The sequence below is a fragment of the Lolium rigidum genome, chromosome 7 (assembly GCF_022539505.1).
Source record: "Lolium rigidum isolate FL_2022 chromosome 7, APGP_CSIRO_Lrig_0.1, whole genome shotgun sequence".
Lineage (NCBI taxonomy): Eukaryota > Viridiplantae > Streptophyta > Magnoliopsida > Poales > Poaceae > Lolium > Lolium rigidum.
The window spans coordinates 83,758,620-83,779,194 of record NC_061514.1 but is presented as its reverse complement, the minus strand read 5'-3'; the positions used below and the strand labels follow the sequence as shown (position 1 = coordinate 83,779,194).

Sequence of the window (20,575 nt, the reverse complement as noted above, 5' to 3'; positions counted from 1 at the left end):
ATTACCAAAAGACTTTGCGATCCTTTGTCTCTTACTCCTTGTGGGAGCTTCATTGTCATCTTCATCGAGAATCTGAACTCTCATCATCGGATTCCTCATCGGACTCCATAGGAGTTTCATGTATTGGATCGAGATTCCCAACTAGACATGCCATGCATATCTCTCATAGGAAATATATCCTCAAAGAATGTAGCATCTCTTGATTCAAAGATGGTGCCAACATTCATGTCGTCCACTCAGATTTCACCACAAGAAATCTATAAGCAATGCTATGGGCGGCATAGCCAAGAAAGACACAATCCACGGTTTTTGGTCCAAGCTTTCGCTTTTTGGTGATTGGCAAATTCACTTTTGCCAAACGGCCCCAAGTTCGTAGGTAGGAGAGTGTTGGTCTTTTCTTTTCCCATTCCTCATAAGGGGTAATCTCTTTATTCTTGGTTGGAACACGGTTTAGGACATGACACGAAGTCAATATAGCCTCCCCCACCATTCCTTGGATAAACCCGACACGTCTAACATGGCGTTAACCAAATCTGTTAGAGTACGGTTTTTCCTTTCCGCAATCCCATTGGATTGTGGGGAATTGGGAGGCGTCCTCTCATGGATTATACCATGTTCCGCACAGAATAAATTGAACTCATTAGAAAAGTACTCTCCACCACGATCGGACCGAACCCTTTTTATCTTTCTTTCAAGTTGATTTTCAACTTCAGCCTTATAGATTTTAAAGAAATCAAGAGCCTCATCTTTAGTTTTGAGGAGATACACATAACAGTACCTAGTGGAATCATCAATTAAAGTCATGAAAAATTTCTTTCCACCTTTTGTCAACTCACCATTCATCTCACATAGATCTGAATGTATGAGCTCTAGTGGTGCCAAGTTTCTTTCCTTCGCGGGCTTATGAGGCTTGCGAGGCCGCTTTGCTTGCACACAAGCATGGCACTTAGAGCCTTTGACAAAGGTGAATTTCGGAATTAAACTCATATCAGCAAGCCGTGTCATACAACCGAAATTAACATGACAAAGTCGTGAATGCCAAACATTAGTTTCATTAACACTAGTGCTTACATGGTTCACAACATTATCACAGAAGTCTTCTAGAGAGAAACGCAACATTCCCTCACATTCATATCCCTTTCCAACAAAAAGTTCCATACTTAGACGGTACAACTTTATTGGACTCAAACACCAACTTAAACCCATCTTTCATAAGACGAGAGCCACTAACGAGATTCTTCTTGATAGAAGGGACATGCGGCACGTTCTTCGGTTGCACGATCTTTCCCGAAGTAAACTTCGGATCTACCGTGCCAACACCACGAACAGATAGCATGTAACCCATTCCCCATCATTCCGAGGAACCTCGGGCCCGATAAGAGGTAAACATGGAGATGTCTGCACACACATGAACATTAGCATTTGTATCAACCCACCATTCAGTGGGCTGAAACACCGAAAGAACGAGTAGGTAACATATTACCATACCCCGTAGTTCCTTCCTCCGTGTTGCCAATGACCATGCCGACGGAATTTGAGTTCTGTCCGACTGACATTTCTTTCCTTTGCGTTGTGGACAACGATTAGCCCAATGGCCGATCTCGCCACACACCCAGCAAGGATCTTTCTTCTCCGTTTTCCCCTTCTTCTTGAAGTTGGTAGTCCGGAAGACTCCCTTGTTCTTTCCTTGGACTTGTGGGCATTTTTCTGTACCATATTGGCGGCAGAACGTCCCTCGGTTCCTCCGAGTGTGTTTGTCTTTTGCCCTCGCCTTCTCCTCAACATCCGGAGAACCCATGATATTCTCAACAGAAAACTCATGCCTACGATGTTTCGGGGAAGTGGCAAAGTTCCTCCATGAAGGGAAGCTTAGCGACAATGCATCCCGCGACAAACTTGTCCGGTAGCACACACTTGAGGAGCTCGAGTTCCTTTGCCATGATCCGTATCTCATGAGCATGTTCTACTACGGATCGGTTCTCAACCATTCTCAGTAGTCATTGAGCTGCTCCATCGCATACGAGTTCACCTCCGGCATCAGCGGCACCAAACTTAGCGTCCAGTGCATCCCACAGTTCCTTCCCATTTCGGATGTGCAGATAAGCATCAACCAACTTGTCTCCAAGCACACTTAGGACGGCACCCACAAAGATTACGGTGGCATCCCCGAACGCTTTATCCTCTTCAGGAGTAAGCGGACCTGCGGGAATACCTTCCGCAACTCGGTGCACACCCATAGAAGTGAGCCACAAGAGGGTCTTACTCTGCCATCTCTTGAAATGAGAACCGTAAACGGGCTCGGTTTAAGCGCGACGACAAAACCGGACGGTGAAAATTGCCTATGCATATAAGGTTTTTGGATTGTTGGATTATTAGGCAATTTCCGTGTGAGTTTAATTACCGAAAGCAAGATTACGGATGCACAAGCATACTTAACCACACACATCGGACTAAGCACATGCATCGGATCCGAACATGGAGACAAGTAGCGAGTGCAAGGTAGGAGAGTAAAAGCACGTACATAGCGACCGGGAAGGTCGCGCCAGTAACAGACACCACCGCCATGGGAGTTGTTGATGTCGCCCATGGTGTAGTCGGATCTGTCGATGAAGCAGCCGAACCGTCGATGAAGAAGACGAACAGCAGCGAGCAGTCGCGCCGAGACGCTCCCCAAAAACCTTATCGGTCTCCTTGTATACCCTGGGAGGAGAGCCGCCCTGACCGCGTAGGAAGCCAGGGACACGCGGCGAGCATGCACATGCAGGTCGACACGTACCCAACACAGTTGGTGCACCAAGCAAAAATTTAGGCTTCCTTGAGTGTGTCTCGAACTCGAACTTGAGTCACGAAACGCGACGTGCGTGCGTGACGTGTCGTGACGAGCCGAGCGGACGGAGGAGGAGGAGTGCGCGAGGGCTTCTTCTATTCTCACTCACTTGGAATGACTAGAACGACGGTCGCCTATCTGCACTCCGACTCTCTGCCAGCTGGAATGTGGGACTAAACTTCTGTACCGATCGTCGTCCCAAGCTGCCAGACGTGATGGGCGCGAGATTTCGGGAATTAGAGCTATATGAGCTGCGCTATCATGCTATGGTACCCATCTACATTCAACATAGTAGTTACTAGATTTTGTTTCCCCGATAAATATCAGATATACTGTGTTAATGTAAGTGTCACCGACTCGTTTACATTGGAAGACTGTTTGAGCACACATCTTTGATGTCTCTTTCCTCAAAAAAATAAGTAAAGTCACTTGTAAATAAACTGGCTTCTAGAATCGCGGACCATATCCTTTCCCAGTAGCTCGCACCAATGCCGCCGTCCTGGCGCGCTCCTCTTATCCCGTATTGAAAAATCAACAGGAAGCTTCCGAGCACCGAAAGCAACACGGCGAAACCGCGGCGGCCGTCCGATCGAGCAAACCGACGGCGCCCGCCCGTCCAATCACGACCGTCCGCGCGCGATCCAACGGCAGGAGCCCGCGCTGCCACCCCGTTCTCCGGCTCTATATATTTTTATCCCGTCGCTGGCTGGCTAGCCCCCTCCGCAAGTGACGTCGTCGCCTAATCTCATCCCAACCTCCTTCCCTCCCTCTTCTTCTTCCTCCCCCCGCCGCAGCGGCAACAGCATCCCCGCAATCTCCCGATCGTTCCTCGCCGGATTCTCGGGAGCCAGGTGCCCGGAGACCCAGCGGCGCGCGCGCGCGAGCGCTCCGACGGATTGGATTTCTGTCTCGCAAGGTCGGCTTAATAAACCTCATCTTTCCCCCCTTCTTCCTGTATTTTGTTTTGTTCTTACGAATGTTTTGTAGATTGCGTTTTCTGTTCGATTCTAGCGCCGTGTTATTTCATGGGATTGGTTCTCATGGCTGTTTCCATTGGCTTGGGTTAGCTCCGTAAGTTTTGTTTTGCTTCCCTGCCGCTGCCGCTGCGGCTGCCCCTACTGCTACGCGGCTTCCCCATGAACAGGAGGTAGCCTTCTAGGTGTTCCTTTCTTTCCTTATTCCTTCAATTCGACGCGGTAATGCCTTCTTTTCGAGGTATCTTCTTCATTTCCTTCAATAGTTCAGGGGGCGCAACCCAACCACATCCCATATCTGCTTCCCGGGGAAGCGGGGCACCATATCTGCTCTTGGCAAATGTTCTTCATCACTTGATCAACTATGCAATGTGCACAATGCCAGTTGAACCATCGAATTCGTTTGGCGGTAGGAAGATTTCGTTATGTGCTGTCAAATACTAGTAGTAGTAATTCATGGTGTGCATAATTTTAGTGCCAGGCGGTATAATCAAAAGTAGCAGATCTGTGTGCGCCCCTGGATTACCAGCTTGTTTCTGAAGAACCACATCAGTTTCAGTTGTTGGGTGGTCACATATTTCGGTATCAGTTCCTACTGTCTATTATGCCCTTGTGAGAACTCCTATTACCCTCGAAACTAAGCTTGCGTGTAGGGAAATGTTCTGTTTCGAGCCTCATATACGTTTGACTTGGTATAAGTAATTAAGGATGTGCGTTTTAACTTAGAAAAGATTTAACTGAACTCCACTTGCACAAAATATACTGGGGCCGTACTAGTGAAGATATTTCCCCCAAGTGGTTGTTGAGCCATTAATTCCTTGTTTCCCCCAAGTACTAATCTCTTCGTTTATTCTTCTTTTTTTATGATCACTAGATGTGTTAAATGATGATCTTTTTGGTGTAGTTGTCTCCCATCGAATATGCCAAGACCATTAGCTGATCCATCATTGTTTGCGGTCCACATCACTATCCCACCCACATTGTTGTTTTCCAGTGATTCGATTGTGATAGGAACTCCATAACCACATAAAAATATCGATGTGCCATGGGACCTTAGGTTGGGGATTAGGATGGGGCGTCTTAGCCTCTCCAACCACTTCTTGGTTTAGTCTATTCGGCTTGCTTGGTCTTCCATGGCTACTTTCCCTGAATATTCAATTAGCTGGGATCCAGATTTAATCTACTCTTAGGACCTGCCTCCGAGTCCACCATGCACGCTGCGGCTACATATTATAGAATGCAAACTATCTTCCATGGATTTCTTCCCAATGTATCGAGCTGCCAATCATGACTCCTGCCTTTCAACACGGGGTAGTCAAATACCGCGGCTTTACATAGTGAACAGTCGTGGTTTCATTTCTTAGGTCATTCATGTTTCCCATGTATACTTAGATAAGCCTTGGTGTGTCAGTACATCTAAAGTAGTTTAGGGATAAGAATAACAAAGAGGATAAAGACAGCCCTACTCCCTAGTGTAATCACTAAAAGAATTCGAGCATCAGAGCTGTTTACTCGGCTTTTTGAGAAAGATGATGGGCTCTTCCATAGTGTGTCTATTGCTCACTAAAAGGGTAATTTGAGTGCTTAGTTATTCGCTGCCAATGAATTTAGGAACATCACCTAACATCCGGTCCACTTTTCTCACTTGTTGATGTAAGTGGATAGACTTCCCGGGACAGGATGATGTGGCGTGGTCCTTAATTCTGGCTGTTAGCTGAACCCCTTTGTTGTTTTGTGTGTCTGTATGCCCAACTTTAGGATATACATTAAGTACTGCATGAATAGACCCGTGTTGTTTGCTCTGTTCCTTCCAATTATTCTTTCTTGGTATTAATCTAGTCCTTAGACACACATGTAGATAATTCACACCTTATGAACATTTTAAACGCCTTGATTGCTTCATGCTTAGTCCCACTTTTTGACTAATACTTTTCAGTTTCATATACTCCTACCGTCTGCTGACCTCTCTTCTACTTCTATTTGATTGCAGTGCCGTGAGTTCTTCAACCAGAACAGTTTACAACAGATAGTATACTGATTGCCATGGAAGGTGGGGGAATGGATCAGGGTTGCATGGCTGCCATCACCAACAAACCAATAGTGTCTGATACTAAGCCGATGAAGAACATTAGTGGGGAGATGCCTGCAACTGCAACTGCTGGAAGTGGTTCCTTTGACTGCAATATCTGCCTTGACTTTGCCGCAGATCCAGTTGTTACCCTCTGTGGCCATCTCTACTGCTGGCCTTGCATCTACGAGTGGCTGCGCCCATCAGTGGGATCAGCTTCCACTGACAACAGGACTTTGGCCAGGCAGCAGTGTCCTGTGTGCAAGGCCGCACTATCTGCCGACAGCCTTGTGCCACTATATGGCCGTGGCGGTAGCTCCAAGAAATCGCTGGATGGCAAGGCCATTCCACGACGGCCAATGGTGCACCGGGAGAATGTCGAGCACCAGCACGCACAAAGCGCTGTCGACCACCGGCACCATCAGAACATGGTGGAGCCCATCCCTCCGCTCCGGCCATTGCGGCATGCGCACCACCACCATTCTGGTGCCACCGAATTCGACTTTGTCTACCCTCATTCGCCAATGGGGCGAGGCCTGATCCACTCGACGGCTGGAGGGGTGCTCGGAGGGATGGCAGAGGCGGTGCTTCCATGGGCATTCCGAGGCCAGATGCCGCCGAGCATGTACTACACAAGTCCTTACTCTGTCGCAGATAATACCTTGGGTCCCCGGCTGAGGCGGCAGCAGATGGAGGTGGAGAGGTCTCTGCACCAGATCTGGTTCTTCCTCTTTGTGTTCGTGGTGTTGTGTCTCCTCTTGTTCTGAAGCAAGAGGCTCTTGTGTTCTGAAGAGGCAGTATACAAGCTTGTGTATATAGTGAAAGGCGAGATACTGCTTCTGGAGGGGAACAAAAAGGAAAGGCAAGATACTAGATCTTATATAGTGAAGAGGGTGAGGTTTAATGCTGTTAACGGTTCTCGATCGATAAGCATGTGCCTTGAACCATGCTGATATAGAGTTTGTAATGTGACGAGATTTGGAGGTGAAATGCAAATTCCATTCTCGTCTTGCCCAAAATGTACCAGGAAGGACTCCCATCACCTGAACGGTATGGCTTGTTTGGGTTTGCCTATATCTGTTACTGCCATGTAATGCATCAATGAGCACCGTTTTTGTAAAGAAAATCTGCATTGGTTGTGGTTTGGTGCTAACAGCGTCATTGAAGATACATTTACAAATCTCGTGTTCGTTGTGTATGTGTACATATAACAAATAACATTAATCTCGTCTTTTTGGTCACTTTTTGAGCAAGCATCTTTGGCCTGATAACAAATTTGCTTCAGTGTGACCACCCATGGCCTGAAGCATAGTGCACATCACATATAAAAGATTCCTTTGAGATATTTAGCAATCAGTAGTTGTACCTTTACTTCTTTTACTATTGTACAGTATATTAAATGAAAATGGTTTGTCGTACTGCACTTTCGTGGGCACGCATCGGCACTCATAGCCATGTGCGCCTTGCCGGGCAATCTTGCTTGTCATAAGGACATCAGTATTATAGTCACCTTTGGACCTCCATGTGCCCGGTGTGGTACTGATTATATTTGGCAAAATCTCAGAATTTACGTGTAACGGTAAACAATGTGCATAACACATAACACATTAGAAACAGCACGTAAGTTTGCTCAGCCTAAAAAGACGAGGCGGCGTCAACAGCTCGATCCATTTGCATGATCAAAAGAACAGATTACATGTGCTAAATTTAGTTTTTGTACCAGTCGAGAAACAGAACAGAGAAAGTAAGAACAAAGAAGAAAAGCAGGAGGAAGGTTCTGCTGCTGCTGTTCCGCTGGATCGCCTGGGATAGCTCCTTGTTCCCACGCTCCACATTATTTGTAGCTTCCACTGCCTGAGTCAATGCACAAAATTTATAGTAAGAGCAGAAGTACATAGTGGATGCAAACCTATCACTAATCTTTTAGAGCTTCTGCACGCAAAGGTGATGACTTTCTGTGCCGTTGGACTGGCAGATTTATCAAAGAGATTTAGGGCTTCTTTGATTCGTAGGATAGGAAACACATAGGAGTGGGAAAATCATAGGATTGCGGTGTCATGTATACTGGAATCCTATGGGAAGATGGAGTGTGTTTGATTGTAGAAAAGAAATTTTCATGAGGTATGACCTAATGTTTTTTCCTATAGGATTTGCACTACAAGATTCTTATAGGATTAGTTACTATAGGATATGGGCTACAATAAAATACCAAAGTTTTGAAACCGTGGTATTCCAAAAACTGAGGCCCCATTTGGCATCAAACTAATCTTGAAGTACTCAGGGAATATTTCAGTTTCTAGAAATACTGAAGTATTAAATACTTTAAGATGTTTGGATCCGATAAATATTGTGGTTTTAGAACTGAAGTATTCTCTAAAACTGTGGTTTTTTGAAGTATTGAATAAAGAGGTATGAGCCTCTTTTTTCTAAAACTGAGAAAGGAGAAAAACTGAAGTATTGCTCTGCCAGATACTAAAATACTATGGTATTGATATAGTTCAATTTTAGAAAAACTTTGTTGCCAAACTAGGCCTGAGTTATTTTCACACTATAATAGAAAGAGGTCTGGACCTCTTTTTTTTTTTCCCAAAACTGTGGTTTTGTGAGAACTGTAGTATGCCATGCCCAGGCGCTGGAATACCATATTTTTTGAATACTTTGGTTTTGCAAAACCAAGCTGTCAACCAGAGCGTATTGGATGGATCATGATGATGGTGTAGCTCTGTCAAGCTTCATGCACTAGCCAACGTAACCAAAAGTCTCAACTGATGGAAAGAGCCAGTACAATTTACTTATACATTTCAACACCCTCACTCACGTGTGACGGGGAAGACAAGTGAACACATGTAAAGACTCAGAGGTATAGCTCAAGAGGCATATACGTGGACCGGTGACTCATATGTATAGCTCAAGAGGCATATACATGGACACCGAGGGGGTAACAACAATTTTAGGACAAATTACGAAAGCCAGGACAACTCGAGACCTTAGGCTCTGATAGAACTGATGGAGAGAGCTAGTATAATCTACTTATACACTTCACAACAAATGCTATTATTAGTTATCTCTCTATAGAATCTAGTTTGTCTCTGAATTTTTCATGGTATACACCCCGCCTCTTATCTACAACTGAGATTTTTTCTATAAACATGATTTTTCAGGACACTGCACAATTTTCAAACTAGTATTACCGACAAAACAAGATATTGGCATAAGCTGTGGAACAGATCTCTTACCTGGTCGTATAAATACTGAATCTGTTGAGCTTGTTGTAGAACATGTGTTGACATAAGATGATTAAGCGCCGACATCTCAATCATCTTTGTCTCCGTTTCTTGGACAGTGTCAAGAAGATTGGTCAGCTCCACCTGAGACAAGAGTTACAGCCAAGTAAATAACCTGACTTATACTAACACATAATATATAGCAAAACTATGTGAGGCAACATTATTTTGTGCCAATTGCTTAGCAATACATGAACACCAATTCATTCGCCCCGTTACAAAAACTGGGTAAGTTGCCAGAACATATCAGACGGGAGGAAATACAGGTAAAAAGTCAATTTTGCCCTTTGGTTCAGGACATAGCCTAACCTCTTTCGCATTGCTCTGTGTATCCTTTTCTTTATTTTGCACCATGCACTATATTTAGCCATGTTCTAACTTATCTGTTTAACAATTTGTTTCAAATTCTTTATAAGAAAATTCACCAGCTCACGTCCTACACATATCAGAAGCAGTCGAGCACACATATACCACAACCCATATCACCTACCTAGCTGGAGTAGTTTAAGATCATTTCACGGTCAAACATATCACAGACACACTTATCACAAGCACACATTATCTTAATCGACCGAGACAGCTTGGTTCAATCAAGCTAGGAACAGAATTGACACTTTGAAATGTTCTATCCCCCTGTGGTCTTCGGCATCACAATTCTATGTAAGTGGACGACGTGGTCACCTTCATCAAGCCGGCAATATTAGATATTCTCGGTTGCGCAGCCGTTGTGGAGGATTTGAGGCTTCGCGGCAGCTCAACTCCATCTCATGGTGGACGATGCAGCGAGCCGGTTGCAACTGTGGTGCACCAAATTGCTCAACCGTGGCGTCCGGACGATCCTTGTACAGACCACCCTGTGCGCCATTTCTGTGCACATCATGATGTCTTTGGACATCCCTCACAAGATCATGCAGGCATTGTTGAAAATTTGCGGTGGCTTCATGTGGAAGGCTAGACATGATGTGAAGAGGGGTCACAGCTTGGTTGCTTGGGACAAGGTGACCTCGCCTAATTGCAATGGCGTCCTTGGGTTACCCAATCTACACCTCATGAACCTTGTGATAAGATGCCGATGGGCATGGGCTGAATTTAACCTTCAACTTGCCCGTGAGTCACTTGCCTCATTCGAATATGCTACGGTGGTGGTGTTGGGCAATGGCGAACGTGCCCTCTTCTGGAAAGACTGGTGGCTCAATGGGGTGAGTGTGCTGGATTTGGCGCCTAATCTAGTGGCCAAGGTGGCGCCTCGGCGAGCTATTGCACGTACAGTAAAGGATGGCCTTGCTGGTGAGTGGCTTAGGGACTGTGGGCCAGACCTGGGCGAGGCTGCGTGGTGGAATTCTTCCATCCATGGCACGTGCTAGCCGGTGTCCAGCTGATCCCCGGGCAAGAGGATGCCATTGTCTGGCGGTGGACCAACAATGGGGTGTTCTCGGCCAAGTCGGTGTACTCCGCCTTCTTCGCCGGGACAATGACGGAGCCAGCAGTTACCCACATCTGGCACTCTTCGCGTGGTTAGTGACTACAAATCGATGTTGGACTCCCGACAGATTGCAGCGACGTGGCCTCCGACACCCTCTTTGCAACCAAGAGCCTGAGACGATTCAGCATCTGCTTCTTGGTTGTGTGGTGGCCCGGGAAGTTTGGCCATGGGTTCTTGGGAGGTGGAAGAAGCCGATTTGGGGGCCGGCAGCGGACACACACTTGATCCAGTGGTGGACGTCCAGGCCTTGTTCAAGGCTGCTACAGCGAGACCTTTGGACCTCGATAATCCTGGTCTTCTGGTGCTTGTGGTGGCACAGGAATGATGTGGTCTTCAACAGGGCCAGCCCGGCGGTGGGAGTAGTGAAGACCGGGATCAAGGAGGAGTACGGGCGGTGGAGATTAGCTAGGTTGTTCCGGTCAGGTGAGTTTTGCTTTCTGGAGCAGGTGCCGTTGCAGTGGCAAGTAGGAGAGTAGGCTTACAAAGTGGCGGGGAGCTGTCACCCTTTGTTAACAGTAGGATCTGCCTAACGCGTTGTACAGATCTTCTGGCTCTTTTCTTCTATATGACTAATACAACTTCCAGGGTGTATTCTCGAAAAAAATGTTCTATCTCCACCTATCTCAAGAAATTTTATTTTAGTGATGACAGCGTGTTCTAGCATATTATCCTGTTTTTCTAATGGTACTAGGCATTAACATTTTTGTAACATGCAGAAATTAACACAAGATGACAGTATCCCACGGCCAATTTTGCATAATATACATCCATCCAAACATTACCTGGAGAGCTCGTGTTTCATCATCCAAAAGTTGTTCTTGAACTCTTAAGGGTGCAGTAGATACTTCATGATCTCCAGCTTTTGAGACATCAGATTGTAATACAAGGTTTGACTTGGGTGTTTCAGCAAGCTTTGTTTCTGGTTTCTTCTTAAACTTCTTTCTTGGCATCGCCCTATTAATAGCTTCTTGAAAACGCATGGACCGAAGGCGATCAAATTGTGCAGTTACTGAGTGGAGACGCTCGCTCAAAATCAAAACCTGGTAAAATTATACGAAGGAAAAGGGGAGCTAAATTTGCTCGTCTGTAGAAGGAAATAATTTGCTCATCGAAAAAAAAATAGTATACCCCAGGATTTGTTTAGTCTAATCCATTAAAAATGCACGGACATCAGCTCAACATTCATGTATAATGATTAGCTAAATTTCTAAACCTGGAAAGAGAAATAAGCAACGATATGCACAACTTCCCGAAAAAGAGAAGGAAAAGGGGAGTAATAGCATTATTCTGTATATTTTGTGTAGTAGGCAAAATTGTCAACTTTACTTGAAAAGTATATTTTTGTGATATTATAATATCTCAAATAGTAAATTAATCTGAAAGACAATGAAACATTCAAAATGGGTAAAATCATGGCAGTAAGACTTTGCTACTACATTGTACCTACGAGGTTGCATACACTAAAATGGTAGTACCAGAGAAATGCAGTGTTTCGCTGTTAATATTTCGCAGTAAATGATACAATGGAAAACATAATAGTCATACCACACCATGCTGGTGAGCTATCAAATCCAACCGGGAATTCTCATCGCTTGTGCCAAGCCATGTCTTTGCCCTTTTGTTCCTCTCATCTTCGTGGATCCTGTTCTTCAGGATATCTATCTGTTCCTTGCATGCTTTAACAAAAACACCAACCTGGTATATTTCTAGTAATTAGATAGTAGATAAGAAATGGAGAAAATAACTTGAGCTATAGCCTAAAGTTTACAAGAATATACGTTCCTTAACCTGTGAATACATGTTGTCAACTCAATAGTCGAGGCAGTATAACAATGATATATGCACAAGCTAGCAAGATGCATGTATTTACAGCTGTGCAACAACGAGGATTAATATTTTTTGCTTTCCTATGCTCTTCTGGCAAGTTTAATCCCAGATTTCTATAGTTATCACAGAAGAACTGAGAAAGAACTACAACAATGCAAAAGTAACACATGAATACATGATGATAGATACACCATCAGAAATCATTTTGTTGCATACTACCATAAGAATTGCAATGTAAAACAAACCCGAACCTCAAACATTCTAAAATATGCGTCATGCAGCAATCTACTGTCTTAACAAAGAACTACCTAGCAACTAGCTCAGTTTATAGAGTAACAACATCAATCCACATACAAGAAAAGGTAAGACACAAAGAGTGCAGAGTAGTAGGGTTGGCGCTCACTTCATGCTCAATGGTGTCCCTCTCTTGCTCCGTAGTGCGATGCATGTCCACGTAGTCCTTCCTATGCTTCACTATAAACTTCTCGAGTTCCCTGATACTCTCAAGCTACACAAACAGAACCCAGCAATCAGACAACCAGACCCCCCACATCCAATCAGGAAAGCTTCGGCAATCGCTTCCGGTTCCAGCCAGCATTCGAAGGAAACAGAATAGCCGAGGAATAGATTCCTACCGTCTTGACTGCTGCATTTGTGAACGGCGATCTGGGCGACGGCTTCCGGATGATGAATGACGACATGAGCGCTGCCAATTGCGACTGCGAAAAGGAATAGGTCAGTCACTGGACCATACAAAGAGAGACTGTTCTTGAGGCGATAGCTCTGATGATAGGTTGCAGTGCAGGGGGATAAGGCAGACGGACGGGGCTGGGAGGTGCGAAGCTTGGCTGGCATGCGAGCTCACCTCCGTGTAGCCGTGGGAGAGCGCGGCAACGCGGACGGAGTCCTTGTAGTCCTCCGTCCTGTCCCGGACCCTCGACATCGCCAAGACAATGGCACCCTATCAGATCCGCGTGCACTGATTCGGGAGCCGGCGAGATGTGGCACTCCTTCGCCCGCGAGCGTATAGGGCGGGGTGGTCGGGCTTACGGGATCCGCCGCCACGAATCGGCGGCGCTCGGGAGCGGCGGCAGGTCGCCGGCGCGTCGGATCGGGCGGCGCGGTGGGAGTTCGGTTGTCTGGAGGAGACGAGTGCGGAAGGAGATAGTCGCGTACGGCAAGAGTTAAGTTGGCCCACCTGTCAGCGGCCCATCGGCCCACTGGTCAACTGGGCCCGGTGGAAAAAAAACAGGTGCTGTGCTATCTCGTTCTCACACTCGCCGATCCGCCACCTCGCTGCCGCTTTCGATTGTTCGCGCGACGGCGGAACCCTAGGCCCGGCGGCGGGCAGGCATGGCGAAGGACCACAGCGGTGAGGCCCCAGATGGCGCCGGCAAGGAGGAGGGGGAGGTGGCGGCGCGCAGCCGCAGCCGCAGCAAATCCCTAGAGGAGGAGGAGGAGCGTCCGAGGGGGAGCCGAGACAGGGGCCACCGCGGCAAGTCAAGGAGGCGTGAGGAGGAGGAGGACGGGAGTGAGAGCTCCGGCGAGGACTCGGCCGAGCGGCGGAAGCGGCGGAGGAAGGAGAAGGAGCGGCGGCGGCGGCGGCGGAGCAGGAGGAGCCGCAGCGAGAGCTCCGGCTCGTCGGAATCGGAGTCCGAGTCGTCGTACTCGGGTTCCAGCGCGGAGTCGGAGAGCGAGCCGGATTCGGAGGAGGACAGGCGGAGGAGGCGGCGGCGGAGGAGGAAGGAGAAGGAAGAGGAGGAGAGGCGGCGGAGGAGGAAGGACAAGGAGAAGAAGAGGAGGAAGGAGAAGGAGAGGGAGAAGGGTAAGAAGAAGAAGAAGGAAAAGAAGGATTTGGCGAAGAAGACTGCGGTGACCAACTCGTGGGGCAAGTATGGCATCATCCGCGAGGTTGATATGTGGTGAGGATCTTGGCTTCTTAGATAGTTTTTACTTTTTAGATCACTGTTTCTTAGTTTTAGAGTTTCAAAGACCTAGATGTAGAAAATCATGAATCTTAGAATCTATATACTTGTGCACTAGAATTGTCTGTTGATTATTGATGCATATGGAAGGAGCACTCTACTTGATTATGTAGCAGTACGAGTGGTACTTAGTGATGAATGTGTGACGGGGTACGGCAAGCCTTGTTTGCTGCACTGCTCGTCAAACATTTCTGTAGTATATGCCGCAGCCTGCAGACAACGAAGAACACCTTTGCACAGACCAATCCAAACCAGAAATTAACTGGTGACTGATTTTCTCCACAGCTAACTGACTGCTTTGTACAGTGTTATCTCACCAGCTCATCAGTTATCACAGGTGATAACCTAGTTTGTTAATTACCACACATGCACATGGATCTTGCATGAATCAACAGTTCATCAAAACATGGAGTGACTGTTAAACAGAAAGATGTTCACAACAATATGTATATCATGCATCTCACTATGCAGAAAATTAATAGTAACCAGTTCTTGTAGCAATATAAAGTCAGAGAAATGCAAAGACACAATAAGGAATGATGAGAATATGGGCTACCTCTACCGCTTGTGGGCTGTGCAGATATGCACACAAGAAGCCACTTAACATAATCAGCCACAACAAACGACCAGTTGGCTTTTATATTTGGATGGGGCTCGCAGGCACGCCACCACCACTTTCATTCATACCTATTATTCAAATTATTCTGTAGGAGTGGCAATCACAGTTTAAAGGTAACAGTTCCTTGGTGGGGGGGAACGATAATGAAAGACGTGTCACCTTGTCAGTTGTTTTAGTAGTGTTAAATCTTATATGTGAAATTTTGAATTTTAGTATGTAAATGGCCTCCCCCGACTAATGCAAATCGGAAGTAGAGATTAAATCATTCTGGAATCATTGATTTGGCGTGCTAAATGATTTAAGCGATGAATCCCTGTGGTTAAAATTGTGAGTTTAGACTTTAGACTACATACAATCATTTTGTATTCTGCTGCATTCTGATGAACTATACCATGTAATGTGTTCTGTAGGAACAAGCGGCCAGAGTTCACTGCATGGTTGTTAGAAGTCAAGCAGGTATATTTTCTTTCTTTCATTCTATTGATATATTTTTCTTTATGAGATATGGTGAATTTATCTGCATGCAAAAAAAGAGTGATATCAACAAGGTGTCGCGGTGCATCTCACTGTATGCAGATAAAAACTGGCAATTTATATTGATGTCGCCTTCTTTAGGAAATATGGATAATTTATATGCATGCAAAAAAAAGGGTGAGATCAACAAGTTGTGAGGCGCATCTCATTTCTTCAGATAAAAACTAGCAATCGAATGTACCTTTTTAAAACTGTTTTTCTTAATCTAAGCTGTCTGAGATTTTTTTTCTTGTCTATCTAAGTTGGTGCCTTGTGACATCCGATGTCTCAGAGTTAGGGTTGGGGGAAATCAAGATTAGATCAGAAGGCTAGAACCATTGACTTACAGATAAGAAAATCACAGTCAACTATTTGAGAATTCAGTTAGTACCAGTGGGGTACATACATTTATCTAGATACTAGGATCACGTTTCTTTTCTCAGTACAAAATATTATATTTTGTATGTTGCTATTATTTGAGAATTTATGCCTGAGCATATTAATTTCTATTCAGCATAAGTTCTGTTTTCATAAAGTTAGTTGATTGTTGGAAGATCTAAATATTTGAATCTTAATTAGACCTGACCTAAAAGACAAAGGAAAAAACAGTATTTGTTCTGTCCTTTTCTTTCAATATTTTCAGTTCAGTGTTTCCGCCCAACTTTCTGTCCCCTATCAACTTGTATTTTGATTAAGGTCAAATTCGTTCTGGTTCTGCTATCAATAGAGTAGGATTGGTTTACTTCGGTATCAAGCTATCCATGTCATTTGCTCTCAGTCTTCTTTACTTTTTTTTTAGTTTATGCTATCAATGTGCTAAGTTCTTTTTTGTGATGTGCCCACAGGTTAATTTGGAGGCATTGTCTAATTGGGAAGAGAAACAGATGTTTAAGGAGTATGTAACTGTAATACCATGAAATAATTATCAGTCTGGAATTATTTATTTTCATGGGTATTTAACATACATTTTTCATGCATCTCAGATTCATGGAAGACCACAATACAGCCACATTTCCATCAAAAAAGTAATACGCATTTCTTTTCCAAGATAGTTATTGTATATATTCATATTTGCTAGTGGAACTTATGTTTTCTCTCCCTTTGTTGTCTTATTAGATATTACGACTTAGATGCTTACCATCGCCGAATGATGGAGAAAGAGCAAAAGAATGGTTTAAAGAATGCTAGCGTGGTAGCAGTACGAACAGTATTTAATGATGAGGAACAACGACGGTATGTGGACATATGCATGATATTAGTTATTGTATACCTGCAATAGCATAGTATTGGGACACTATGAAATCTTTTAGTGTAGATTGCTGAAGTCTACTTATAGACATTTGGTAATTAACATTTTGCCTATGTTCCACTCATTTTGGATAATATCATTGTTTTTGGAACCCGTTGCTCTGTGACAGTTACTTTAATTTGTGACCCTGCTACGGAAATGTTATTTATTAACCGGGTTTAGGGTTTAGGTGGACATATGGACTGGCTGTTTTCTTACAGTTTTCTTTGAAAATTGTCATGCAGGCTAGAACTGTTAAAAGAACGTGAACGTCGAAAGGAGGAAGAAATCACAGCTCTAAAATGCTCAATGCAAACTGGAATGGTTAGTCTACATTTTTTTTCAGCTCCTTATTCTCATCCGTCATTAATATATTCTCTAATCTTGCATGGAATTTGAGACTGCTTATTGGCAGTGCCTTGTTTTCTCCAATTTTACACTAAATAGTTTGTTTGTCTTGTTTTCTCCTATTCCAGTATCTAACTAAATTTTGTGTTTGCCTTGTTTTCTCCAATATCTACATAAAATCGTCTACTGCTTTATTCCTTTTAAGATGTCGACCAGCATTAAGCAACTTTGGCATCTACTTATCTTTTAGTGCCATAAGCTGCACTCCCTCCAGTGCATATAAGCTCCAATCTGCCTTCAATAATGGCCCAGTAAGGCAATATTGGCTGAGTAGGACCCATATGAAACCCTAGCCTGCCCAGCTCAATCAGAACCATCAATATTCTATAATCTCCACCGTCCATTTACTCTCTTCTGCCACTTTCTCTTACCAGCTCCTTTCCAGGCACGCGTTGACAGTCAAAATGGCCTTGCTGCAACTCCTCTTCCATGGATTCTCTGCCTCTGTCCGTCCCTCCCCGCCTTGGGCCCTTCCTTCTCTACTCCATTACCTTGACCAGATTCTAGCACAAGCACACTAGATCGCGCTTCCTCTCTCCCCTCTTGCGTAATTCAACGCTCATGCGAAAAACTAAGCTCAAGGCTGTCACTCAGTACGCCTAGGTGTGCGCTTTTTTTTAACCATGAGCTTTGGTCAAACTTGTAAACATCTGACCACCAACACTTCAAAATTATTTTGATCAAATGTGTGAAAATCATATACCAGATTTATCGTGAAAAGTACGTACGTAATATGAAAAGTTATAGGTCGTATTATTATATTGGAGACTATCGATGCCCAAAATGACATCCTTTAGGGTGTGATTGGTTGAGGTCATCAAGTAGAATGTAATGAAACGGTTCCAGTCTTTAGGGTGATTCCAGTGGTTGGTTGATTAGTAGAATGAAATGTGGTGGTTCCTTAAAATTTGAATATTCCCTCTAAATTCGGACCGAGTGAAACCTCTGAATTGTCCTGACCAACTGGTTCTCTGTGGAATCATTTTGCACGTGAGGGCATGTTACCTGCTAATCCCACCACATCGTACCCCATCCGTACTCATCCTCACCACTCACTTGAACCATACCCAAACATAACTAGCTCTCACCTTGTCTCTCTCTCCTGTGATGGTGCCACTCGTGGCTGCTGCGGCGGCACAAGAACAAGAGCAGTTGGTGGCGCTGGCTCAAGCAGGCAAGCAGGGTGACGGAGGGTGGCTACCAGGCGGTGGCATGAACATAAGCTTGCAGAGTTACCCGGGGACTAGTGCTGTGGGCAAGCTGCTGGGCATGTAAGATGGCGCTGCTCGGAGATGAGCAAAGCAACTGGTGCAGAAGTGTTAATCGCTTCCAAATTGTTGATTGTTAGGTTGGATCACTAATTTTGAGTTCCTCTCTTTTCGGCCCAAAACAGTGGTTGCTAATCTTGTACATAGCTATTTGGATGCTGATTACTAATCGCTACAAACTAATTGCATATACTAATAGTTCATAATAAGCATACTTGCTAATTGAAATATATGATAAGTATACGTTATGAGCACTCTATGTCGATAAGTAATTTTGCTGAAATTTATATATATGCATATGACGAAGGTAGCCTCAACCTTCCTATGCAAAAGATGATTTTGAACAATATGTGTGTCATTCCATTCCTCCAACCAAACATTGAGATGGGACCATTCCATTCGATGGCTTTTCCTCCAACCAGTCATAGAGATGGAGCCATTCCATTCTAGTGGAATGGAACCATGACATTCCGTTCTACTTGGTTCTTTAACCAAGCACACTCTTGTAGACTGGAGGGAGTACTTAAGAGAACAGCTATATTGTTAGGCTACTTGTAGATCATGGGAAGTAAGCTGCAGTGAGCTTTTTATTGCATCGAAACATCTTTATGACAACACTTCCTATGAACAAGGCGTGACCGTTGTAGCTCACAACTGTTTCTTGATGTAACTAAGTTTGACAGCGCAGGCTTCCCAGTTGGGGTGTCTGCCATTGTTAACCTTTTAGTAACTTCATGTAAGCCTAGATGCTTTCAGTCTTGCATGAAAGAAACAAAGCTGTGAGTTCTGCCTTGGATCCTGTGCTTGGTGGGCTACTTTGCCAAGTGCTTCAATTTATGTGCATATGTATGTTGTTTTAAATAAGATGAATGCGGGCTTGGGGTCTTGGAGCTATGAGGCTATGAACTTGACAATTAAAGCCATGTGCTCTTGCCAATTAGGTTACAGGTGCCCCTTACTGTTTTTGGAAGTTTCCTTATAAAATAATTGGGAATCTCGGAGTTCCAGGGGTGCTGCTTTGTATAGCTTATTTAATCCAGGTCTTGTTTGTTAGGAGTATGATATTGAATACCTGTATGATTGTGATTGTACCCGCACTTAATTCGTCCTAAGGTGTTCTTGATAGGCTGTACACTGTCTTCTGATGATAGTACCAGTAATAGATTGTCACGCAAACACCAAGCATAAGTATGTGTTTAGGTAAAAGATCACCTTTTTCTGTCAATTTACCTATTATTCTTGTTTTCCCCATTTTAGGCTCAAGCGATGAAGCAGCAGTCCCTTCTACGCGAGGAAATGATGTTACAGTACAAGTTGGGAAATTTTGAGGTAATGCCCTCATTTCTAATCCTGACATTTAAGTAGATGGAGAACAGATTTTAATTACGCCGAGCTTGTTCTTTATCAGGCCGCAGCTGCAATCCAGAAAAGGTTGGATCCTGATGCTCCCCCGCAGTAGGTCACCTGTGGACAGTCCAATCCCCTGAGTTCATTACTCGAACATCTTCATGAACACTGCAGAATGAGCAACATACTTTGATGTACCGATGTTCGTTTGCACACAAAAAATACATTGCGCCAGCTTGCAAAATGCTTGGACTGTACCTGTATAATTTTTGAATTTTTTGCTCGGTTGTTTCACATGGTGCTAGCTGTATCCATCAGTTTAGTATGATGAGCTGCAATACTTTTGAAAGTTTTCCAACTGTTGTTCTATAGATGTCTTAATGTATGTGGATCGCTGTGTCAACCTGTACTCGCGAGTTGTTGGCTGAGGCCTGATAGCAGGCAGCTCTGCTACCACCGTTCAGCCCGGAACTTTCTAAGCAAACAATTTTAAACAATGCACTGCTCATGTTTGTCGATCATTACGTGTGGGCAAACAAGCAGACCGTAAGGGCATCTCCAACGGGGCGACCCATCCCGCGCCCGCGCGTCCGGATGGGTCGATCCGGACAAAAACCCGGCCCAACGCGGGGACGCACCGCAAAAGCGGACGGCCGCGGCGTCCGGAACGACGCAAACCCGGCC

General features: G+C 44.7%; 3 protein-coding genes across 4 annotated transcripts; 2 read left to right on the top strand and 1 right to left on the bottom strand.

The window, feature by feature from the left end:
• Positions 1-3,553: 3,553 nt before the first annotated feature.
• LOC124678856 (E3 ubiquitin-protein ligase RMA1H1-like) lies at positions 3,554-7,022 on the top strand. 2 transcript variants are annotated; one of them, XM_047214711.1, is made up of 2 exons: positions 3,554-3,743; positions 5,792-7,022. In XM_047214711.1, exon 2 carries the CDS (start codon positions 5,845-5,847, stop codon positions 6,634-6,636), a length of 792 nt encoding a protein of 263 aa, XP_047070667.1. In that variant the 5' UTR covers positions 3,554-3,743; positions 5,792-5,844; the 3' UTR covers positions 6,637-7,022. The 2 variants fall into 2 exon arrangements, with proteins under 2 accessions (XP_047070667.1, XP_047070668.1); XM_047214712.1 differs by lacking the exon at positions 3,554-3,743 and adding an exon at positions 4,286-5,112.
• A 451-nt stretch (positions 7,023-7,473) lies between these two features.
• LOC124678855 (syntaxin-81-like) lies at positions 7,474-13,572 on the bottom strand. The gene is made up of 7 exons (XM_047214710.1): positions 13,329-13,572; positions 13,099-13,182; positions 12,867-12,971; positions 12,182-12,331; positions 11,419-11,676; positions 9,106-9,237; positions 7,474-7,723 (listed from the first exon to the last, which is right to left on the bottom strand). Exons 1-7 carry the CDS (start codon positions 13,404-13,406, stop codon positions 7,577-7,579), a joined length of 954 nt encoding a protein of 317 aa, XP_047070666.1. The 5' UTR covers positions 13,407-13,572; the 3' UTR covers positions 7,474-7,576.
• Positions 13,573-13,758: 186 nt separating this feature from the next.
• On the top strand, positions 13,759-20,294 carry LOC124678858 (vicilin-like seed storage protein At2g18540). Its single transcript, XM_047214713.1, has 8 exons — positions 13,759-14,385; positions 15,478-15,523; positions 16,426-16,475; positions 16,564-16,605; positions 16,697-16,813; positions 17,114-17,192; positions 19,802-19,873; positions 19,953-20,294. Exons 1-8 carry the CDS (start codon positions 13,817-13,819, stop codon positions 20,001-20,003), a joined length of 1,026 nt encoding a protein of 341 aa, XP_047070669.1. The 5' UTR covers positions 13,759-13,816; the 3' UTR covers positions 20,004-20,294.
• The last annotated feature ends 281 nt before the right edge of the window (positions 20,295-20,575 follow it).

Excerpts from the sequence above, each read along its gene's own strand:
- LOC124678855 (XM_047214710.1), bottom strand. The coding sequence starts at position 13,406 with ATGTCGAGGGTCCGGGACAGGACGGAGGACTACAAGGACTCCGTCCGC. Across the intron at positions 12,332-12,866 it reads GGGACACCATTGAGCATGAA|GTTGGTGTTTTTGTTAAAGC; the intron begins GTGAGCGCCAAC and ends GAAATATACCAG. Across the intron at positions 11,677-12,181 it reads TAGCTCACCAGCATGGTGTG|GTTTTGATTTTGAGCGAGCG; the intron begins GTATGACTATTA and ends TAATTTTACCAG.
- LOC124678856 (XM_047214711.1), top strand. The coding sequence starts at position 5,845 with ATGGAAGGTGGGGGAATGGATCAGGGTTGCATGGCTGCCATCACCAAC.
- LOC124678858 (XM_047214713.1), top strand. The coding sequence starts at position 13,817 with ATGGCGAAGGACCACAGCGGTGAGGCCCCAGATGGCGCCGGCAAGGAG. Across the intron at positions 16,814-17,113 it reads AATGATGAGGAACAACGACG|GCTAGAACTGTTAAAAGAAC; the intron begins GTATGTGGACAT and ends ATTGTCATGCAG. Across the intron at positions 17,193-19,801 it reads GCTCAATGCAAACTGGAATG|GCTCAAGCGATGAAGCAGCA; the intron begins GTTAGTCTACAT and ends TCCCCATTTTAG.